Source organism: Eleutherodactylus coqui, chromosome 2, assembly GCF_035609145.1.
Source record: "Eleutherodactylus coqui strain aEleCoq1 chromosome 2, aEleCoq1.hap1, whole genome shotgun sequence".
NCBI classification, from domain to species: Eukaryota; Metazoa; Chordata; class Amphibia; order Anura; family Eleutherodactylidae; genus Eleutherodactylus; species Eleutherodactylus coqui.
In genome coordinates this window covers 118,220,910-118,244,129 of record NC_089838.1, presented here as the reverse complement: position 1 = coordinate 118,244,129, position 23,220 = coordinate 118,220,910, and the positions used below count along the sequence as shown (strand labels likewise).

General features: G+C 44.1%; 1 protein-coding gene across 3 annotated transcripts in view; it reads left to right on the top strand.

Annotated features, from left to right (window-relative positions):
• The window catches only part of SLC41A2 (solute carrier family 41 member 2), an 85,637-nt gene that overhangs the window by 27,535 nt on the left and 34,882 nt on the right, over window positions 1-23,220 (top strand). For all 3 annotated transcript variants that reach the window (XM_066591445.1, XM_066591447.1, XM_066591446.1), the window contains exons 4-8: window positions 1,061-1,132; window positions 3,240-3,384; window positions 5,956-6,102; window positions 17,008-17,155; window positions 21,463-21,542. In XM_066591445.1, coding sequence (XP_066447542.1) covers window positions 1,061-1,132; window positions 3,240-3,384; window positions 5,956-6,102; window positions 17,008-17,155; window positions 21,463-21,542 — 592 coding nt within the window. The remainder of the gene's footprint in view (window positions 1-1,060; window positions 1,133-3,239; window positions 3,385-5,955; window positions 6,103-17,007; window positions 17,156-21,462; window positions 21,543-23,220) is intronic.

The following is a 23,220-nucleotide window of genomic DNA, read 5'->3' as shown; positions in this document are numbered from 1 at the left end:
TCTGTTCTATGAGAAGTCCCAAATTTCACAGAGGTCACGATGAAACTTTGTTAAAGAGGTTTTGTCATTGGACAAAAAAAAAATTAATACTTACCTATTCCTCCCGTACCTTCTCCTGGCTCCGCCAGTACCCCGGGTCACCTCACTGCAAGCCGGCTGGATCTTCTTCTTCCTGTTATGGAGCGTCTATCCTCGGCAGCCTTCTTCCGGTAGGTCAGAATGGACGCTTCATCAGAAGACGAAGAATCGGACGGCTGAAGGGGGGAGACTGCAGGAGCCAGGAGAAGATCGGCGGGGAGAAGATGCGGTAACTAGACTCACGGGGGGAGGGGGGGGGGGGGGGAATAGGTGAGTATAGACTTTTTTATTACATTTTTTTCTTTCTAATGACAGAACCCCCGTAAAGTTACATTTCACACCGAAAACTGCATGAACAGTTTGATAAATGTGGACAATTCGGTTTTATTATTCTTCAGACAACACTTTGAACTCTGTCGTTTTCCAAGCTACCCAGTATTAAGAGAAATGTGTAGCATTACCACTTATGGCTGGTTTACCAATTGCATTTCGAATACATGTTCCCCTTATTCTGATGATATTGTTATATTTATATGTTATTATATATATAATTTTTTTTTTTTTTTTAATACAAAATTGGATATTGATTTTAGTGGATGAATAAAGGGAAAATCTTTCCAAACCGGAATAATTTGGACCAAAAGACAGACTTCAGATACATTTGTTTGAATAGGCTCTTAGTGTATGAAAGCACAAGGACTGCTCACATTGGTTCCGTTTACTGGAATTGCCAAGCCGTCCGGGGAGCTAATTTCACTGCTCAATGAATAGTTGTCTGTTCTTCTGCAGAAATGTCTACATTTCAAAATCCATTCCATACACCTGAATAGGGTGGTTTCTGCAGCAGTACAGGGACTTCTGCAAACCCCATCCTGATAAATGGGAGCGTTGCAGAAATTCTGCAGCAGATCTGCGGTGGGTGAACACAAACTAGAAAGTCTGTAACGGATTGATGAGATATGATGTATCTGTGTTTCTTCAGGTTAATGTTGGGAAGATGGATTCGCCTATAGAGAAGTGGAATCTGATTATTGGTAATCTGGCTTTAAAACAGGTAATAATGTATCTGATATTTCATGGATTATCTGATATCATTTATGTAGGGTCTCATAACATAATTTCATATCCAATTTAAAGAGACTGTCACCATCTTTTTGCACCCGTCTCTGAGGGCATCTATTCACTGGTAGTGGCATGCACAATAGGATGGTTAACGGAATAATGGCATTGATCAAAAACAAACTTTAATGCCGTAGTATACAAATAAAGGATGAAGAATCCCAAGACTCAGTAATGTATCACAAATTGGGACAAAAATACAAAACTTTTCACCTCTATCCCAGCAGTATAAACACTATCGGGTACTAGTTTAGGACGTACCAGACCCCTTGATTAGGGACTGATGGTGAAATGTGCCCGAGAATGAAATAATTGGGCTCAAACTACTAAGACACCGGGCTAGGCGTTTATATAGATGTAGGGACACTACTTTGCCTCCGTGAGCAAGTAACTAGGTTCAGGAGAACGCAGGCAGGTTCATGTAGTGGACTGCATAGTCACAGTCTAGTCACCTCTGGTCCTGGTTCATGGTGAAGGGGCTACAGATTCATGAACCTTTAAAGAAAGCCACTTGTAGCAGTACATTAGTTGTCCGGGATCATATCCATTTAGGTGTCCTTTATGACAAGACTACCAAGACTGGGTTATGATTTGCAGAGATGCCATTGAATGCATTAAATTCCTATAATTTGGTCCAAATAAATATATTATCTGATGACCTTTGATTACACCTGCTGTATACATAAATTACTGTGCACTTGAAACCCTTTTATTACACTACCCTGCCTAACTGGGGCAGTCTATTTCCAGTCTCTACATAGACTGTTTTTACTGTACTGCTGATGACATTTAATCAAGTTGAAACACATTGAGTATATAATTCTAAGAGGTTTTTTTTTTTTTTTTGAGCCCAATTATTTCATTCTGGGGCATATTTCACCATCCGCCCATAATCAAGGGGTCTGATACGTTCTAAACTAGTACCCTCTCCTCCACTCTGAGTGCCAGTCACACTGATTACAGTAATATGTCTGCTGTCTGGACCTGTGCAGTAGTTTGGAAGAAAATGTAAATTTTATCAGTAGCAGTACATACATAGAGGACTACTTGAAGTAGTCATGAATATTCATGAGCTACAGGCTAGCTCCACCCACCGCCCTCCAGCCACTGATTAACTGCTGTCTGCCTATTGCTGTGCATAAAGAGAGCTGCCAATCATTGGATTGACAGTGAGGTGGGCGTGGCTAGCTGCGGCTCATGACTTTAGAGCAGTGTTCCCCAACTCGAGTCCCCAGGACCCCCCCAACAGGTCATGTTTTCAGGATTTCCTCAGTGTTACACAGGTGATGTAATTATTGTCGATGCCTGAGCCATTGCCACAGGTGTTATTATAGGATATCCTGAAAACATGACCTGTTGGTGATCCCTGAGGACTGGAGTTTGGGACCCCTGCTATAGAGGACTAGTTCTCTTTGGGGCTGCTGTTCAGAAAATGCAAGTTTCTCCCAAACTACTGAACAGATACACTAAGCAGACACATCATTGTAATCCGTGTGACTGTTACTACCTAGTGGTCCTCTGTGAGGACTGCAAAAAGATGGTGACAAAGTCCCTATAAGTACTCTCTCTTTTGATATTTAAGAATGCAGGAGGATCATTGATATATACACGCTATTACTATTTTCTGAGTCCACCAGCATAATTCAATTTCTTTCTAAATTTAACAGTAATTGCATGAATAGTCCGTGTGTGGCACTGCCGCACAGTCCTGTTCAGTCAAGTGGGAACATGTCTGCCCTTCACTGTGCTTATCAGCAGGTCTCAAACCCCCAACAACCAAACATTCATGTTTTAGTACTGGAAAACCTTTTTTTTAAAAAGACTGAAGTGGAACAAGCTAAAGTTCAGGTTATTGATGTTGGGGAATATTGCTTTTTAATCATGATCTCAATCAAGTACTGCATGATCTTCTGTAAACTGTAGACAATAGGAAGATTAGAGTATGTTTGACCAGGCATTGAGAAATGAAAATCCAACATGCAGCAAAGCATATCCAGTGTATACTTTCTATAACATATGAACGTTTATTTTGTCTTCTATAGGTCCAGGCAACAGTAGTTGGGTTTTTGGCTGCCGTTGCAGCTGTTATATTGGGCTGGATTCCAGAGGGCAAATACCGCTTAGACCATGCAATACTTCTCTGCTCCAGCAGCGTGGCCACTGCTTTTATAGCGTCACTACTTCAAGGCAAGTATGCTGCCAACAGAGTATGGCTGATCCAGTATTAGGTCTCCGTATAATAATGGCCACTGTGCGATAGAAGCCTATAAAAAGGCTGTTAATGTTTGCGGATGTATATGTGAAATGTATGGGCCTTTAAAAGGTCAATAACTTCTCAAACAAAAGTTGTGCTTAAATGATTGTCAAAACTGAAATATACTTTATTTACCTAAAATGCTGTTTTTCTGCTGAAAAATCCCTCCAAAGTGCTCGCCATTAGGGGGCTTCCTTCTTCCTAGCTTGCTATCCGCTGCGAAATAATTGACAGGAGATGAGCAGAAATTAGAACAGGATGTGGGGGAGATGAACTGGAAGGGCAGAGGGGGAATGAGAAACTCGAAACAGGCACTGCCTGCAAGCTAGTAAGTTACAATTTATGGTTTTAGCTACAGAAATCACATCTCCACTACTCGCTCTTGCTGTATAATGTAGTACAACATGATTTATGCCTGTGTTACAGGCAGTTAGAAACTGTAATCTGCAGTTCTATGTACAGTCTCTAGAACACAGCACAACAGCCAGGCTTCTCCCTCCAGTTCTGAGAGGATAGAGAATCAGATGTATACTCTGCAGAGTGGAAAATGGGGTAAAATACAGCAAGTTATATAATGGTCAGATGTAGTGTTATCCCTCTTGTGTACACAGCAGCTTATTCTGAAAAGTTTAACATAATGGATAGTCGCATTCTGCAAATGTATTAGAGTTGCACTTCAGGCAAAACATCTGTTGTGTTATACCTATTGTGGAGTCTGTTAGTGATGCATGATACTGGGCTTTTTGCTTTTGTGTTTTTTTGAATCGCTTTGTAATGCTTGAAACCATCATGGCCCTGAACTATGCGTGAAGCATTGTATACGTTTTACCCAGAGTGTTCCTTTTTTAAAGGGCCACTCTGACAAAAGCATTTTTTTCATGGCTGCCCCCCTCACCTGATTGCCTGTGACACTCTGGACATCTCTTCTGTGTATTCTAGTCACTTCCGTGCACTGCAGCCCAGGTCCTCCACCATCTGATGGTTGAGATGTTTTACTTTCAATCAATTCCAAGATGTATCAGCTGAATATTAGTTAAGGCTTTACCATTTTTGCCTGCAGAGGAAACTGTTTAACTATCATTACCTTCTGTATTCACCTAAGTAAGCTATAGACAATAAATATGCAGTCAGGAGGATAAGCTGTGATCTCCTCTATTATAACTGTGTGACAGGAGCTATGTGATCATCATCAGTAAGTATGACAGGAGTGCCTGTCTGCCCCTCAATACAGTTTCAGTGGTAAATCCATGTAACAGCATCCCACAAACTATAAAATTGACTAGAGCGTGAATCTACAACTTCCAAGTAAATCTGAGCTGGTCAGAACTGAGATCACATGACCATCTAAGGAAAAAGAGGCCAGGAGTTTCAGACAGAAAGAAACAACCAACCAAGGTAACACTAGCTTACTTCTATATACTGAGGGGTTAGCTACATAATGAATGAAAGAATCAAAATTACTAGAGTGGTCCTCTTAATTTGCTGATTCTAGGCCTTCCCTACCAGGACTACCGCTCTCCTTCTATACTTACATTCTGTACGGAAAACTACCTACATAAAATAATTTAACCTGAATGGGTTGTCTATTACAGGAAACGCCTTAAAAATACCTTGTTGGGCCATTTTGAGATAATGGAAAGCCAGCTCACTGGGCATGACCTTGATGTATATGCCAGAGGGGAGCTTGGCTACATAGTGTTGCTTGCTTTGGAGGACCCAACTTGTCAATAGATGACACATACATACAACACAATGATTTCTATGTGATGCTACTTTTCTGTTGTGGAATTACTAGGAAAGTGAACACTTGCTGCTGGTCCCATCATAGTGGTACTGGGACATTACAAGATCTGCTTTTCTGTCCTGTTGGGAGAGTGCACTGAAAGATTTGTCCATTTAGTAGGAAAACATGCCATTTAACTCTTTCCAATCCACTGACTTCTTAAGACATGCTTTAAGGCTGTACAGCTCCGATGTTGGAAGGCGTCCGCCTGGGTTCTCTTACTGTATATTGCCAGCCTCTCTGCTGTCGGAGCCTATTCAACGTGTCACCTCATGCAGTACTGGCTTTAGCCAGCAGATAGCGACGTTGTATAACAGCAGAAAAAGAGTAAGCCCCCCCTAGGAAAACCAGAATACAAATTGGATTGGAAAGGGTTAGTTGTTGGCACTCCAAATATAATTGCTGTGGAAAAAAATCCTTAGGTTACATCTAGATTCCCATTCTGTCTCAACGAAAGAAGTTTCTTTAGACTTTGACACTCCGATGAACTGATACTCACATCAACTTTCCGGTCAGTCTGATTTTTCAGAACTTCTGTAATTTGACCTCTCAGAAGGAATGATTCATTTCTTTTTCCCAGAATACCAGTTTGTTCAGTGAAGTGCTGTAGTTATCGGAATGTTACATGAGGTTGCGTAACATTGTGTGGTCACTTCTATTTTGTATTAGTAATGCATATCTGTGATCTATATAATAATGTAAAATTCTTTCATCATTGTAGGTATAATTATGGTGGGAGTGATTGTTGGATCAAAGAAAACGGGAATAAACCCAGACAATGTAGCCACACCTATTGCTGCCAGCTTTGGTGATCTTATCACGCTTGCCATATTGGCATGGATTAGCCAGGGTCTTTACAATTGCATTGGTAAGATCATTTAATTTGAGTTATATAAGTAGTATAATACAAAGTACGAAGCACACTTTTTTAATATCCAAGCACTTTCTATACTCGTCAGTTGGTCCATTTCATGACTGCCAAGTTATTATGGCATCTGGCAAATTCCTTAACAGGGTTGTCTTAAACGCATGATCTCATCTTGGATTTTCATAGCAGAGTTGGGAACTCACGGAACTCTGTTCCAACCACCTGTCGGAAAGAGCCTAGTGCTGTTTCTGTAGCTTTATTAAAGGGAATAAGGGCTACGGAAACCACGTAGTACACTGTGCTCTGTGATACACTGTTTCCGTAGCTCCTAGTCACTTCAATGAGCGTCACAGACACGACACTTGGCTGAAGCTATTTCCTCTTTCTGTAGGTTCCTGCCGGGTGGTCAGTAACCAAAGCATTGGTTTCCCATCTTTGCTATGAAAAGCTGAGATTGGAACACCCCTTTGAAAATTCTCAGTGTTATGCCACCAATGCCCCCCACCCCCCTTTGATCACTAGCGTGAAGTAGCAGTGGTTCTAGGAAAGTGCCGTGCCACTTCGCTGCCCGTTATTGACGTTTTATGAGCAACTTCTTGGTAAGCCACAAGTTACAGTGGACTGACCAGGTGCCCTCTGAAGAAAGCCAAGCTGATGTGGCACAGCACTTTCCTAGCCACACAATAATTTTGTTTCAAAGTATTTTTATTGCTTTTTGTTAACATCACTTATAAAACCATTACATATTTGCATAAAACCTGGGAACTATTATGTAAGTTGAACTTGTCAATAAAAAAGGAAAAACTGTAATATTCCTGAATGCAACATCAAATAAAGTTCCTTATACCTCCGGTTTCTTTGGCTTTGTTGTAACCTATAATACAAACAAACAACGGGGGTGGGGTATGTCGGACAAAAGAGGAAGGAAGAAAAAAAGGGGGGGGGGGGGGGTAGGGGTCTAGGGTACCGGGTTGCAGGTATTATGTTCTCGCTACTATACGTGGTCCGCCTTTCTTACTCCCAGGAGCCTGTATTTAACCATCTCAAGAATCCCTGAGTATTTCGGGTATCTGTCCAAACAGCCCACGTTCGATATAACTGGTCGTATCCTTTTGCGTCCTCCATTAGCCTAAGCCTCTCCATTCGTTCTATCTCGTCCATGGCCCCCACCCATGCGCTTCTGGGTATACCTGAGCTCTGTTTCCAGAACCTCGGTATCACCTGTCTAGTTGCCATTATGAAATATCTTAATAGGCCTTTTTTGAGTGATAGAGCATCGCCTGAGGGGATGGACAGGAGCGCCACCTCAGGTGTTAAAGTAAGTGGTTCTCTGCATACTGCCTCATATAGCCGTTCCATATCTTGCCATATGGCTCTCACCACAGGGCACTCCCACCAGATATGGAGCATTGAGCCCGGTCCCACCTGGCAGCGCCAGCACACGTTTGGGGATGAGGGGAAGAACGTGTGTAGCCTCTCAGGGGTCAAGTACCATCGTGATAAGATCTTAAAGTTTAACTCCTGGAGCCTGCTTGAGATCGACATCTTATGGGTAAGTTGGAACGCCCTGCTCCAGAGCTCCCCGGGGACCTCCCTTCCCAAGGCCTCCTCCCAAGCTCTTATCCATCTGGGCTGGTGATTTTCCAGACGTTCCTCCAACAGTTGATTGTAAAGCAATGAAACTGTGTGTCTGGGAGTTTCCGAGGCACAACATAGTCTCTCGAAGGGCGTATAACTCATGTTCCATCCCTGATTGGGTTTTATCTTTTTTAGATAGTTGCGTATCTGCAAGTACTGCATCCATGAACCCGGGGGAGCCTCCCATACTCCTCCCAGGGACACCATGTCCCGTATGCCTCCGGGCTCCACTACCTCTCCTACCCTGGCCTCCGTTCCCGTCGGTGTGAACCCTAGACTACGCATCGTCGGTGTTGCCGGAAGGTGTGGGTTCCCGACCAATGGGGTGAGGGGCCCCGGGACCGTGATCTTACATCCTCCCTTCCATGCCCCTATCAGTGTGCGCATCATGGTAGAAGTGTCTGCTTTCTCCCAGTTAGTATTTCCGGGAATCCAAAACACCCCCCCCTTGTCTCGAGGATGTTGTTTCCGTTTTCTATTTGCACCCAGAATTTGTCTATCCTATGGTGGAATAGGTCTAGCACATAAGTACCTATGGTCGCTTTGTGGTATGCACGAAAGTCCGGGAGTCCCATCCCCCCTTTTTTTGGGTTTGGTAAGGCTCTTATAGCTAAGTCTTTTGGATCCTCCCTTCCATATGAACTTGAGCAGTTGGCCTCGTAGCCTGTCGAAGAAGATACCCGGGGGATTACACGGTGCAGTCTGAAAGATATATAGTAGTCTCAGTAGAATATCCATTTTAATCGCATTCATTCTGCCAAACCATGATAATGGGGCCCCCGACCATCTCTCCAAGTCTCCTTTCAGGGTTAATAAGATAGGTTTATAGTTTAGTTCGTATATCTGGGTTAGATCTGCTGGGATGTGGACCCCTAGGTATTTGAATGATTTGTTTTCCCAGAGAAATGGAAACCCTGCCGCTAGGTCGTCGGCTTCCCTTCTGGGGATTGAGATGTTGAGAATCACCGACTTCTGCGCATTAATTTTATAGTTACTAAGTTTACCAAAGGTTGTGAATTCTTGCATGATGTTGGGGAGGCCTATTCGGGGTTCGGCTATATACACTAATAGGTCGTCAGCGAAGAGTGAAGTTTTGTGTTCCTCCTTACCCACCTGTACTCCTTTAATCGAGGGGTTGCTTCTGATAGCATTAGCTAAGGTTTCCATCACTAGTATATATAGGGTAGGAGATGGGGCACCCCTGTCGCGTACCGTTCCTAATCTCAAATGGGGCTGATAGGCTGCCATTGACCCTGACCTGTGCGGAGGGGCTTCTGTATAGTGCCATGATCCATGCTAGTGCCCTAGGTCCCACTCCGACCTTCTGAAGAGTCGCTTCCAGGAATCTCCAACTTATCCTGTCAAATGCTTTTTCTGCGTCAACAGAGAGCAAGCAGAGTGGCGTTTTCCTCCTTCTTGCCCAGTCGATTAAGGACAGGGTCTTGACAGCGTTATCCCTGGCCTCCCTCCCCGGGACAAAACCGACCTGGTTCCCGTGTATAAGTCGGGGTATTGAGGTGCTTAGTCTGTTTGCTATAATTTTGGAGAAAATTTTTAAGTCGCAGTTGATGAGCGAGATTGGGCAATAGTTACCACACACTAAGGGATCTTTTCCTGGCTTAGGAATCAGAACGATATGTACTTGTAGGGCCTGTGGAGGAAAGGGGCAACCCCTAGACACTGCGTTGAAGGCCCCTCGGAGTACATCGGAGAACAGGCCCCCACATGTTTTATAGTTCCGGAGAGAACCCGTCTGGACCTGGGCTCTTCCCGGATTTAATTCCTTTAAGCGTCTGTGTAAGTTCTTCCTCCCCAATATCTCCTTCCATGTCTCGAGCCTCCTCCGTAGAGAGGTGTCTCGCGACATGGCGGTCCAGGTACTCCTCCACTCCCTGTCCACCCCGACTGTCCGATTCAGTCCGTGTTTCGGGAATATTATATAGTGTGGAGTAGAATAGGCGGAATTCTTCCATTATTTACCGCCGGGAGTGTAATCGTCTGCCCGTTGAGGAATTGATGGAATGTATGTATGGCTGGGCCATTCTGGGATGTAGTGATCTGGCTAGCCATCTGCCACTCTTATCGCCGTATTCATAGTAACCGGCCTTAATCTTATCTCTTCTGGCCAGGGTTTTTTGGTCTAAGATGTCTAATATTTTGTGTCTAAGTTCTGATATCTCGGTTTGTAAGGAGGGAGTTGCCTGGGATTTATTTGAAGATTCTTTAATATTGAGGTCTTTTATTAACGGTGCGTTTTGCTGTTTGATCCTTTTTAATTCTTGCTCCATGGGATATGAACACCCCCCTTAATATACATTTCAAGGTTTCCCATTTTATCGGGGCAGATGTAGTGTCTGTGGCGTGATCTATTTTGAAATTTTCTATTGTTCGCTTTACATCGCTTAGGCAGGCCGCGTCTTTAAGTAAGTGATCGTTAAGGCGCCATGTGGGTGTCCTTCTTTCTGTGTCCCCCGGGCCCATGGATGCAAAGACAGGAGAATGGTCTGACCACAGGAATACATCTAAGGAACACTGTGGGTCCCTGTCAAGTAGACTATGTGAAATGAATATGTAGTCAATTCTACTATAAGAATTGTGTGCCATGGAGTGGAAACTGTAATCACGCTTACCCGGATGGATGATGCGCCACAGGTCAATCAGGTCCATACTCACTAACGCTTTCTGAACCCTGCGGATGGCCGTTCTATTAAGTGCAGAGTGTCCCGTGGAGGAGTCTAGTCGGGGGTCCATGCACATGTTCTGTCACCTTCTGCCGGGTTCCCAGATGGGGAGTCTGTCTGCCTCAGTGGTCTTTGCTTAGTGGGTGAGGGGGTCATGTTCCCCTTGCTCTGTCCCCTTTCAGGGGGTATGGGTGAGGGTCCGGGTGTAATTGCCCACTCCTCTTCCCCTTCATATGTGTAGTTCTGAGGTGGGGGTGATCTATTGTTTGCCCCCTCTCCTTCCTCCGCCCCCCATCTTGTATTAGGGAGTCTTGGGCCGGCCTTTCTGGTGTAGGGGGGACTGATATGCGTTCCCTCCCCTGTACCTGTATGTTGTCTCATGGCCCCCTGCGTCTCCGGAGGTCCTGGCACGTCTCCCTGCATCAGCGGGCTTCTGTGTATCCGCACTTCCGGTTCGGCAGTTAGGGAAGATGGCGGCCAGGCCCTGACTTCCGGCGCGACCTTCCTTTCCCGCGGCTTCGGCGCCGGCGCTCGGCTCTTCTCCACCGCCGGTAAGTAGTATTCTGGGTCCGGGCGAAGGTCTGGAAGCGCCGCTGAGGCAGTGCTGGGGCTCATTTGTTGTCCTGCTGTTTGGCGCGTTCGCGCGCCTCCTCTCGGCGCCATCTTATCCGCGCTTCTCCCTTCCGGCTGGTCCGCTGCAGGCGGCGGTATTGCGGGGCCCCCCGGTGTGTGTGGTGAGCCTTCTCTGGTGTCCGGGGTCTGCTTCTGTTCGGCGCCTTCTTCCCCTCTCCTCCGCGGCTCCCGCCGCGTCGGGCGGTTTCGCGCCTTCTCCTCCCTGTATACGGCGGTCGCCGCCGGTGGTCACGTAGCGGTCCAGGGGACCGGAGTCCTCTTCCCTGGACCTGCTGGTGCTGGTGCCTCCTCTTCTCCTTCCCATGTCCCTGCTTCAGGGGGTTTTCTTGTGGCTGGATGCCTTTTTTGAGGGTTTAGATGCCGTGGGGAAGACGGAGCTCAGGCGCCACACGTCTCAGCTCTCCATCAGTCAGGCCACGCCCCCGGACATGGTTTCTTTATCCTAGCCACACAATAATTTACTCTAGCAAGCGGCAGGGTTCTTAGCAAACTCCATGTTCTGGCAATTTGCCATTAATGTCTATTCTGAGACCTTTTTATGCAAAGCAGTATTTTCTGGTAAAAGATCTCTTTTTAGGAAAATTACTTTTCTTCAGGAGATCCTGGGTGACTGACTGTGGTTCACTAGCTGGGGCATCGTTCTAGTTCTAATATAGAATCATAGAATGGTAGAGTTGTAAGGGACCTCCAGGATCATCGGGTCCAACCCCCTGCTCAGTGCAGGATTCACTAAATCATCCCAGACACATTTTTTTCCAGCCTCTGTATAAAGACTTCCATTGAAGGAGAATTCACCACCTGCCGTGGCAACTTGTTCCACTTATTGATCACCCTCACCGTCAAAATGTTTTTTTTTTGTTTTTTTTCTAAAATCTAATCTGTGCCTCCTCCTTTACAGTTTCATCCCACTTCTTCTAGTCTTTCCTTGTGCAAATGAGAATAGGGCTGATCCCTCTGCACTGTGACAGCCCTTTGGATATTTGTAGACCGCTATTAAGTCTCCTCTTAGCCTTTATTTTTCTGCAAGCTAAATATTCCCAGATCCTTTAACAATTCCTCATATGACATGGTTTCACAGACCGCTCACCATCCTGGTAGATCTTCTCTGAACTCACTCCAGTTTGTGGATGTCATATTTTTTGTTTTTCTTTTAAGTGGGGTGCCCAGAACTGGACACGGTATTCCAGATGAGGTCTGACCAATGAAGAGTAGAGGGGGATAATTACCTCACGAGATCTTCTCTAGTGTTAGCTGTTCCTCCTAGCTTTGTGTCATCTGCAAAGTTTCATCAGTTTCCCCTCAAGTCCCTCATTGAGATGTTTTTATAAATATGTTGAACAACACTGGGCCTAGGACCGAGCCTTGTGGTACCCCACTAGATACATTCTTCCACTTGGATGTGTAGCCATTTATAACCACTCTTGAAGTACGATCACTCAGCCAGTTTTGAATCCACCTAACGGTTGCCTTGTCAATCCTAGATTTGGTAATTTTTTTCAATAAGTATGGTATGAGATTCTTTGCCAAATGCTTTACTAAAGTCAAGATATACTATATTCACCGCATTTCCCTGATCAACCCAGTCCGTGATATAGAAAGAAATTGGATTAGTCTGAGATGACTTGTTTGTTACAAACCCATGCTGGCTCTGGTTAATTACTCCATTTTCATCCAACTACTTGCATACATGTTGTTTAATAATTTTGTTCCAAGACCTTTTCCCGGTATAAAAGTCAGGCTCACAGGCCTGTAGTTGCCTGGATCCATCTTCTTCCCTTTTTTGGAGATCGGGACAACATTTGCCCTTTTCCAATCTTCTGGGACTTCTTCTGTTCTCCATGAATTTTCAGATTACAGCAAGTGGTTCAGCAATTACCTCCGCTGCTTCCTTCAGTATCCTAGGATGTAATTCATCTTGACCTGGAGACTTGAGTTCATTTAAGTTAGCTAAGTGTTCCCTCACCATCTCTCTTTCTAGATGGCCCACATTCTTCTTTTTCAATAGCATAGGGAAAATCAGTTGATGTTACATTTACTTTCTGAGAAAAAAACTATCTGAAATAGGAATTTAAAAGTTCAGCCTTCTCAACATCATTTTTAAGCAATTTTCATCCTGTAAACATCCTATAGTATCCTTGACTTTTCTTTTGACATACCCCCAAAAATCTTTTTAATTGATTTTTAGCGTTTCTGGCAAGCATCAATTCATTATCGGCTTTAGCTATTCTGACACTTGCCCTGCAGTTTTTGCAGACTGCATTATATTTCCAAATTGGAAGCTGTATTAACTCTCTAGGGCTTTTCACTAAGCTTACAGCTCAGCTTTCTAACTTTGGAAAGGTACGTTTTTCGTCAGGCCCTAATACAATATATGTTATTTATTTTTTTCTGGCCTATAGCATGGTGCTTGCGGAGGGGATGTGGGATGATTGCTTCAGTTTTCGGAGGACGTGGGAGATGGAGTTGCGGCGCTCCTTTCTTACTGATACATGGGCAAAATCCTTTACTCTGATGCATAAACTGTCAGTCTTTGTAAGTTCAGGAACTGAATTATAACAATGTCAGGGAGGTACAGGATTCCTGTAAGACCTTGTCGGATGTACCCCCAAGTATTGTGTCTGTACTGGAGATGTTCCTCAACCCTGGGTATAATGCTTCAGATTTGGTGGTCCTGTCTGCTTATTGCTCCCCTTTGGTGAGAGTGGAACAGGTTACTACGGGAGGTGGTGAGTTCTCCTTAAATGGAAGTCAAACAAAGGCTGGACAAATATCTCTCTGAGATGATTTAGTAAATCCTGCACTGAGCAGGGAGTTGGACCCGATGACCCTGGAGGGCCCTTCCAACTCTACCATTCTATGAAATTTAATACCTCACTAACTTGGGCAATGTGGATAGTCCTTTTAAAGGGATATTCTGTGTATTTATTTTTGATGACTTATCCTGAGGACAGGGCATGAATAGTTGATTGGCCGCTCAGGACCTCCGCCAGTCCGCTGATCCTCTGGCTCGCTGTCTGCAAGAGGACTGGACGTCTGCATTGGTGGGCAGGGCTGGAAGTGTAATAGACAGCTTTGCTCACATTAAATCAGTGGGAGCAATGCCTTCCTATACAATTCTGGCTCTTCATTGTGGTCAGAGCCGAAGTGTAAAGAAGACATTGTTCCAAATCTACTAAACTACCATCCCTGACCACCAATGACTACATCCGGCTCTGTTGCACAGACAATGGCTTGAAGGATCAGCTGATCAGTGTGGATCCCGAGTGGTAGATCTCTGCTGATCGTTTATTGGTGACCTATCCTAAGGATGAGGTCATCAATAGTAAATGCCCAGAAGACCCCTTTAATGGTCTTATGCATATTAAGGAACTGAAAACTGGGGATGACGATAAACTGGATATCTTTTATGGTACTTTGTAGTATACTTTCCGCTCCTCCCCTGGTATTGTATCTTCCTATGAAATATGGATCACCAAGGTGCATAGGTAGTCTCATACTTTTGGAAGCCTGTTCTGTTTAGTCGAGTCTATCCTTCCCTCTCTTTTTTGTTTTGTCGTACTTCTTTTTTATTTATTTTTTTTTATTTATTTTTTTTTACATATAAAATGTGATGGCTGCTTATATTTTTGGGTAATCTCAGACATGACACTGGTTTCTTTATGACAAAATGTATTATACTTTGACCTGCTTTGCTTTGAGTCGTGATGTTTTCCTTTATTTCATTGTGTTTGTATGTGAAAATTATATATATATTTTTTTTGAGGGTTAACTTAACATCATATTTGTAGAAGATCAATTCCATGTAAGATAGAAAGGTTAGAAGTAGAAATGTGTTTTTACCACTGGAGGGCTCTGTGGTCCATATGTGTAGCCTCTCTCTAGTGCAAAAGTAACAATGAGATCAATACTAGGATGAGATTAACATGTTGTAGTTAAAGATGAGATGAGCTAGGAATCCTAAAAATTCAAGTGTGTTAATAATTTGGTAAGAAAAAAAAAATGCTAGAAAAAGCAGAATATTTGTTCATATGCTGATTGATGTACAAGGTTAGTGAAATTGATGTTCCTCAACTCGGAGGCTTCTGGAGGGTGTTCTGTTGTTCCATATGAGACAAAATTTAAAAAATGGCCACTTCAGCCAATGCGCTCGCCATTTATGAAAAAAACAATTTTAGTAAGAAAAAAAGGTTCTTTCCATAAATGGCAAGCACACCGTCTGAAGTCGCCATTGTCCAAATTTCATCTCATCTGGAGCAGCAGAACATCCTCCAGAGGCCTCAGAGTTGGGGGAAGTTTAGTAAAATTAACCTTGTATATGACTAATGGGATTGTTCCATGAAAGTAAGTTATCCCCTTCCTGTGGATACAGAATAACTAGTGGATTAACTCTATGAACATGTAAATGTGACTTCTCATACTCCCCTCCATTCTTCCAGGGCACTTTCATGCTTTTGGGTTCTGGGCTAGAAAATTTGTAAATTATGGAGCCTTTCATGGTTATCTGGATTTGGGGCCATTATTTTTAAAAGTTTTAGCTAATTAGACACTTTAAGAAATGGTTTTCTCAATATTTCCTTAAAAGGTACATTACACCAATTGACCTGAATAGCCACAAAATAGTTTGCATTTGGAGTTGAAATTTAGAGGTGTAACACAAAGTTCCTGGACCTCAATACAAAATGTGCTCCAGGGTTCCCCAACTATTGGTTAATTTACAGTCTAAAATCCCCTGCACATTGGCGGAAAATTTCTGCAAGGGATCTGTGGAGTTTTTGAAAAACGCTGCCGACTCTAAATCTACAGTATGCCTATTTATGCTACGGAGTAATGCTATGGATTTTAAGCCTTGAAATACAAGAGTTAAAAGCCGCAACCAAATCCATACCATCTACTGTGCTGCGACTGCTGATTTCCAGTACATTTGCTGCGGGTTTTCAGCAGCGGAAGGGCCGTAGCGAATATGCCAAGTGTGACGGCATCAGAGTCGTGCTTCACCGAAACTGGAGAACACAGAGATGTCCGTGTGGAAATTAAAATAATACAGAAGACTTCACTACAAGAATAGCGGTTGATCTTGAGTAAGTGGAGCTTTAAAGGGGTTGTCTGGATGCTATACTGTTTGTTTTGTTTTTAAACTTTTGATCCAAATGTATGAAACTAGAGATACTTGCCTATCCTCGGCTCCAGCGATCCAGTGCTGCAGCCTCATGGTCCATCTTTTGGATTAGAAACCACCTGACTGCTGCAGCCAATCGGGGGCCGCAGTAGTGTGGTTGCTGTTCTCCCGGCAATATAGCTCCCAGCATCTGAGGGGTGATCCCAGGAGAATGGCACCTGACCACTGTGGCCTCTGGCTGCAACAGGTAAATTAATTCTATTCGAAAACCAAGACTGGGAGGATCGTGGGGCTGCAGTGCTGGATTGCCGAGGCTGAGGGCTGTCACCTCTACTTTTATTTTCATACACTTGGATCTATTTTTATATAGCACCCAGACAACCCCTTTAAGACGGACTCCTAGCCCACATTATATTTTCCACCGTGCAAATTCTTGCCTTTTTGAAGACCAATCCACCCTCTTTATTGCAGCAATGCTGCAGGCAGCAATTCTGGAAGCTAAATGTTCCATGTTGACTTCCTCTTGTTAGTTTGGTGTGGCCTGATCACATCTAGCAGAAGCTATACTTCTATTATCACGGTTAGAGGAGTGAATGGTTTTCTCCTGGGTTTCCTTGGAAAGGAAGATAGACGCTCTCCAGTTATCACCTGAAGACGTGAGCTGTGGCACGTTACCACTTGGACGAAGGAGGAGGATGTCGTCTTATGTAGTCTTCTCCAGTAACTCTATAGAACTGCTCTTGTGCTTGATCCTATATCTATATATCGATAGTTGATTGCGTATGCTGAATGTTGGCATGGGAAAGTCTCATAGGTTGTATTTGTTCTCTGTTCCAGATTCCTACTCATTTGTTTCACCTTTAGTTGGTTCGTTCTTCTTGGCGCTAACTCCAATATGGATTGTAGTGGCATCGAAACATCCGGCTACAAAAACTGTTCTCCACTCTGGCTGGGAGCCAGTCATTACTGCGATGCTTATAAGCAGGTTGGTGCCTTCCAACTTTTGTTTTTTCTTTTACTTTTTTTCCTCCCTTTGGTCTTGTTTTCAGACAAATATCTATATATTTTATTTGTTAATACGTTTGCAAAAAGAAACTCTACTTTGGTGTATTGCCTATACCATCAAAAATCTGAGTCTAATTCATTCTGTAATAGGCGACACCCATTTTAGTTGGTGTTCAACGTTCTACTAACTAATGGGGCTTCCATATTACCTCTAGGACTACACCTAGCTATCTTAGGGTGCATTTACACTGGCCCGTTTTCCTGCATAATTTCTATGCTTTGAGATGTACAGAAATTGTACAGGAAAAGAACCCATTGTTTTTAAGCAATTTCACGGCCCCATATCGCACTCGTCAGTGTGAAATTAGCCTTCGAATCGCCCATTCTTCCCTATGGAAGCCGATTGCAATGCGATGAGTTTTTGCTCCCATGGGAAATAATGCGCCATTTTTTAAGTGTGTGTGTGTGTGTGTAATATATATATATACATACTCATGGATTTGCAGGTGTGCGATATTTGTCCAAGTTTCTCTGACCCATTCTGCACTCGCCCGTGTGCCCTCACCAGTACAACATGCAGTTAGTTGTCTGTAGGTCTGATCACATCGCAGCAGGATGCCTCTGATTTCATGCGGGTGCAAGATGATAAATATATAGATACGTTCACTTAGATTTCCCAACCTATGGTCTAACGCTCAGCAGGAGGCAAATGAAATCTCTTCATACTGCTTTTCCAAACGCATTCATGTACATTTGTCATACAATGTGACAGATTTGTCAGCGCTGTTTATGTAGTATATATAACTGGAAGGAAAATTGTGTTTGTGTTTTTTTTAACATATTTTTAGAATGTTTAACATTAACAGGTTTTTTGCCGGTACAAATAAAAGAAAATAAAAACAACCTAATATGGTTCTTCCCTTCCCTGACATGCTCTATTATTTGTCTCTGATGTCTTTTATAGGGTTTGCCGCCTTCCCTGCTTCATACATCAATGCAGGGGAATGGATTTTAACTAATGATGAGCGAACGTGTTCGGCCCCGCCCCTTTTTGCCCGAACACCGAACTTTGCGAGCAATTCCGTGCTCGGGCGAAAAAAGTTTGGGGGTCGCCGTGGCAGCGCGGGGGGGTGCGGCGGGGAGTGGGGGGGAGAGGGAGAGAGAGAGGGCGCCCCCCGAATCTTTACGCGCGGACACTGAAGTCCTCGGTAAAGCCGGTGTCCGGGTGCGTAAGTGTTCGTTAAGAACACGTTCGCTCATCTCTAATTTTAACCCTTTCCAATCTAATTTGTGTCCTGGTTTTCCTAAGGGGCTTACTCTTTTTCTGCTGTTATACAACGCCGCTATCTGCTGGCTAAAGCCAGTACTGCATGAGGTGACACGTTGGATTGGCTCACACAGCAGAGAGGCTGGCAGTATAAAGTAAGAGAACCCCGACAGACCTCTTCTAACATCGGAGCTGTACAGACTTAAATCATAATGTCTTTAGAGATCAGACAGTGGATTGAAAAGGGTTAAATTGTGTCCTTATTTAGTTTTTTTTTTTTTTGCCCATTTCAAAGCTTGGATCTGTTTCTCTGTGTGTGTTATATTTGCAGATTGCCTGAAGATTCAATGGTGTCGCATTAACATACAATATAAGATAACACAGCAATGCATGAATATCCAACAATTTTAGGTTCATTTTCCTGTATTTGTAAGTGAGGTTTGCCGGATGCCAGAACATCGTGTCTCCACAATCCACAATCCACAATCCAACATTGTTGTCAAAAGCCCAATACCTTCCTAATATCAACAGCTATAATGCTACATGCCCAAATGCGCTTACAAAGTGCTGCCTGTCTATTGAGGAGATTTAACAAAGGCTTTGCACCAGAAAACGTGCACATTTTGGCGCACACCGTGTTATGTGACACATTTAGAATTTTTACGCTAGCCCCAACACTTTTTTAAAAAGTGGTGTTGGGGGGGGAGCAGGGACCCCTGTACTGGAGACCAGCGGGGCTTTCTGTTGTGAATGGGGAATATCTTGTGCTCCTACTACAACTCCTTTAATGAATACAATTGGCACACTTCACGCCAACACAGCCTTTACTTAGACCAGCATTTTATATGCCAGTTTAAGTAAATCTGCCCCTGTGTGTTTTACTGCTACCCCTTTTGGTGCATCCTTAACTGACCATACTGGCCAGGCCTACTGCTCAGCCCAAGGGGCAAGTGTTTCTAAGGGTACATTCACACATAGCGGAATTTCAAATTAAGCACCATTGACTCAGATTATGACATGGGTCCATAGAAGACTTCACCCCTTCAATTGGAAAGCTGAAATCTGCTGCAGATACACACCAAAATCTGCCACGTATGAATGTACCCTAACTGGGAAACCACAGTTCCCAAAGCCATCTGCAATCCTCTCCTTGCTGTCAGCAACTCTCCTCTTCTGTGCTTTTACTAGGAAAGCACTACTCTGCTGCTGCACAGAAAGGGTTAATTGGAGCAGCTTAATCCTTTGCATTTACATAATGTGAGAAAAGGGAGGGATCTGCCATATGTATATCTCAGAGCAGCCCTGATGAGATCAGCCAGATCTGCCTGTAACCATGAAAGCATTATTGAGCAGGTTAACCCTTCGTTTGCCCTCTGATCTTATATATAGAGCAAGCCCTAGTATTTACACAGTGCGGGGAGGAAAGCGGGTCCAACTGAGCCCAGTGGTAAGGAGATCAGGGGGAGGAAGCTGATGCCCTGATGCGTCCAACACAGCTCTGCCTGTGAATAGGAAAGGGTTAACCTATTGTCTGACGAGGGGAGGGGGAGCCAAGTTTAGCCATACTTACTAAGTATAGGGGAGAGAGCAGAGATATGGGAGGGGGGTTAATAAAAGACGTTATGCCAGAATTCTGGTATTTTAGGAGCTTGTAAATTCTTCCACAGGTCCCACTTGCACAGAAATTTACAGTTTTCCACATTTTTACATGACCCTCAACACTTTTGTAAGAATTGGACAGGGCTTAGTGGGAAGGGCTGCGGCGCATCAAATTCACTATAATTTATGCCAGAGATTGGTGTAAATTGTAGCGCAAATCTACGGCAGGTTTCACTACATGGAGCACAGCCAGCCCTGCGTGTGCCAAATGCAATAGGAAGCTTGTGCTGCTTATTACATTTGGCACATCTTACTCTATCGTCTCTTATCGAAGACTGGTGTGTAAAACAGTAGTCTTAGATAAGTGTGCCCCACTGTGTCCGCTCTGCACATACTAGCCCTGCGTACTGAAGACCGGGACAGAGGGATTACATGAGAGTAAAGGCAAGAAGAATGTAGCATGCTCAGCCAAGTTAAGAACTAGTGGAGGTCCTGTCCAGGACCAACCAGAGGCAAACAGAGTGGGAATGGGATATTTGGGAGGGGAGAATGAAGGGCTGGTACGTAAAAAAAAAACAAAAAAAAAAACTAAAACAATGGGGTGCATTTTCAAAGCTCAATGCAGTTGTCCCATTTCTGGCTGTTTTGCTGCAGGAAGCAGACAGCTCCGTATATTGTAAAGTGGCCTGAGTTGGTACTGCAAGCTGGGTTACTTTCAGTTCAATAAGACTCGGCCTGCAGTACCAACCTGGACCATCGCACAATGTGTGGAGCTGTCTGTTTCCTGCAGCGAAAAAGCTAGAAGTGGATCAACCCGTTAAATGATTTCAAATCGAGAACCCACTGAGCCACCATTGTGATCATGGTAATACCTCTTTAAGTATCACGAAATTATGGGTCACTTCTATCAAAGCTGTGTAGCTTAAGCATTAGGTTCGAAAACCTGCAAGTATCACTTAAAACCTATTATTGCTATTCTATTAGACCAAATACTTCATTAATCTATTTATAGGGGCTTTTTGTGCATTCCCTTAGAGCCCATCTTCTCTTTTTGCTATTTCCCAGACCACCCATGTAAATTTTTTTTTTTTTTTTGCTTCGATGCAAAATTGTTTAATAGTAGCTGCGAGACACATTTTTGAAAGTTTTTCAGTTTCACTGCTCTATGTTGGAAGTTACTTTTGGCTTTGCTTAGCCGTTAATTAAGAAGAGGCCTGCAGCCACTCGCACATCGCAGAGACTGACTACAAAGGAAGGCTCACGTCTGGTAGCATAGCTTGTCACAAAAGCTCAGAGAATCCCAGAAGATCTACCAGCCTATTTGAACTTGTAGAATTTGAAAATGAAATCAAGATGTTAATCATTTATTTAAGTACCTGGTACAGTCTGCTTCATTAAACGGATGAAACTTGTTTTTTCAGTGTTGGTGGCCTTATACTAGACACAACTGTATCCGACCCAAACTTGGCGGGGATTGTTGTCTACACACCAGTAATAAACGGTACGATTGCAATTTACTACTCTTTATTGCCAATATATATTGTAGCCGTTCTACAAAGTATGATGACTAAAATAAAATGTTGCTGTGTGTATGAGTTGCGCGAAGGTATATGAAGTGCTCCCCACTTACCACTTATATGTTTATTTAAGTACCGGTAATACAGTGTGTTCTTATGAAAGAAGAGAATTTCTCAAAGAGCTACCACAAATAATTTACAAGCCTCTCGCCCGCACGCATAAAGATAACATTTATGTCACGGCTGGTGGGGGAATATTCATAACCATCAGCTCCTTGCACTGCGATTAGTGTGCCATAAAAAGCAAAGCAGATTCGTAAGGGGGGAAAACCAGCCTCTATACTTTTTTTATTTGAGGGTTTCTTCATTCAGAATCTTACTAATTTCCATTAAGAATAATTTTAACTGCATGGAAGGGGGAGGCCAACGAGAGCCTATTAAATGTAGAAGTACATTATGAAAACGTAGCCGGCTCAAGGTTGACTCAGCCTTCCATCCTTCCGAGGTCGGTAAAATGAGTACCCAGCTTGGTGGGGGGTAATGAATAATTACCTGAAAGCACTGCGGAGTAAGTTGGGACTATACAAATACCGTATATACTTGAGTATAAGCCGAGACAATAAGTTTCACCATAAAAAACTGGGAAAACGTATTGACTCGAGTATAAGCTGACCTATAGTAGAGTATATACTAGGTAAAAAAAAAACTCCATACTCCCCTCCCAGCCGGTGTCTGTGTCTGTGCGGCAAGCTGCTTGAATTCTTCCTGCTGTCATTCCCCGCTGTCCTTTCTGCTCGGCTCTGTCAGTGCTGTGTAAGTAAGCGCTGTGATTGGATTCAGCACCAGCCAATCACAGCTGGCGCTCAATCCAATCACAGCGCTTACTTACACAGCAGTGACAGCAGGGGATTTGAAAGCCGAGCAGGGAGATGACAGCAGCTTGATTAGTTGTGAATGATCGAGCACCGGCTCTGATTGGCTGACGCTCGATCCAATTGCAGCTCTTAGGCCTCCTAATTCGTGGCGGAAATCCGCCGCGTTGCCCGCAGCTATTAGGTTCTATTGAACCTAATAGCTCAATGCTCACTGTGCGGAATTCCACCGCGGAATTCCACACTGTGAAATCACCCGTCCTCACCCGCGGCATGCTCTATTTGCCGCGGGTGTACGCGTGGACGGCTTCCATTGCAGTCAATAGAAGCCGTCCGTTCACGCTATCTTCCGCTGTAGCACAGCGGAAGATAGCGTGAAAACGCTTCCCCGCCCACCGCCTCCGCACATGACGCGGCGGAGGTGGGCAGGGAAGCGTCATGCGGGAGCGATGACGCCGGATCCGCAGGTAAGTTTGGGGTCTCCTGGGGGGGGGCGCCGTGATGGGCTCCGCCGCGGAATTTCGCGGCAGAGCCCGTCATGGCCGTGTGCAGCCGGCCTTACTTACAAAGCGCTGACGGCGGGGGATGACAGAGCCAAGCAAAGAGGAAAGGTGGGGGATGACAGCAAAGAGAATTCAAGCAGCCTGCCGCACCGCTGCTGGAGACACAGACAACGGCTGGGAGGTGAGTATGGAGGTTTTTTTTAAGCCTTCCCTGACTCGAGCATAAGCCGAGGGGGCTTTCCAGCACAAAAAAAAAATGTTTTGAAAAACTAGGTTTATACTGGAGT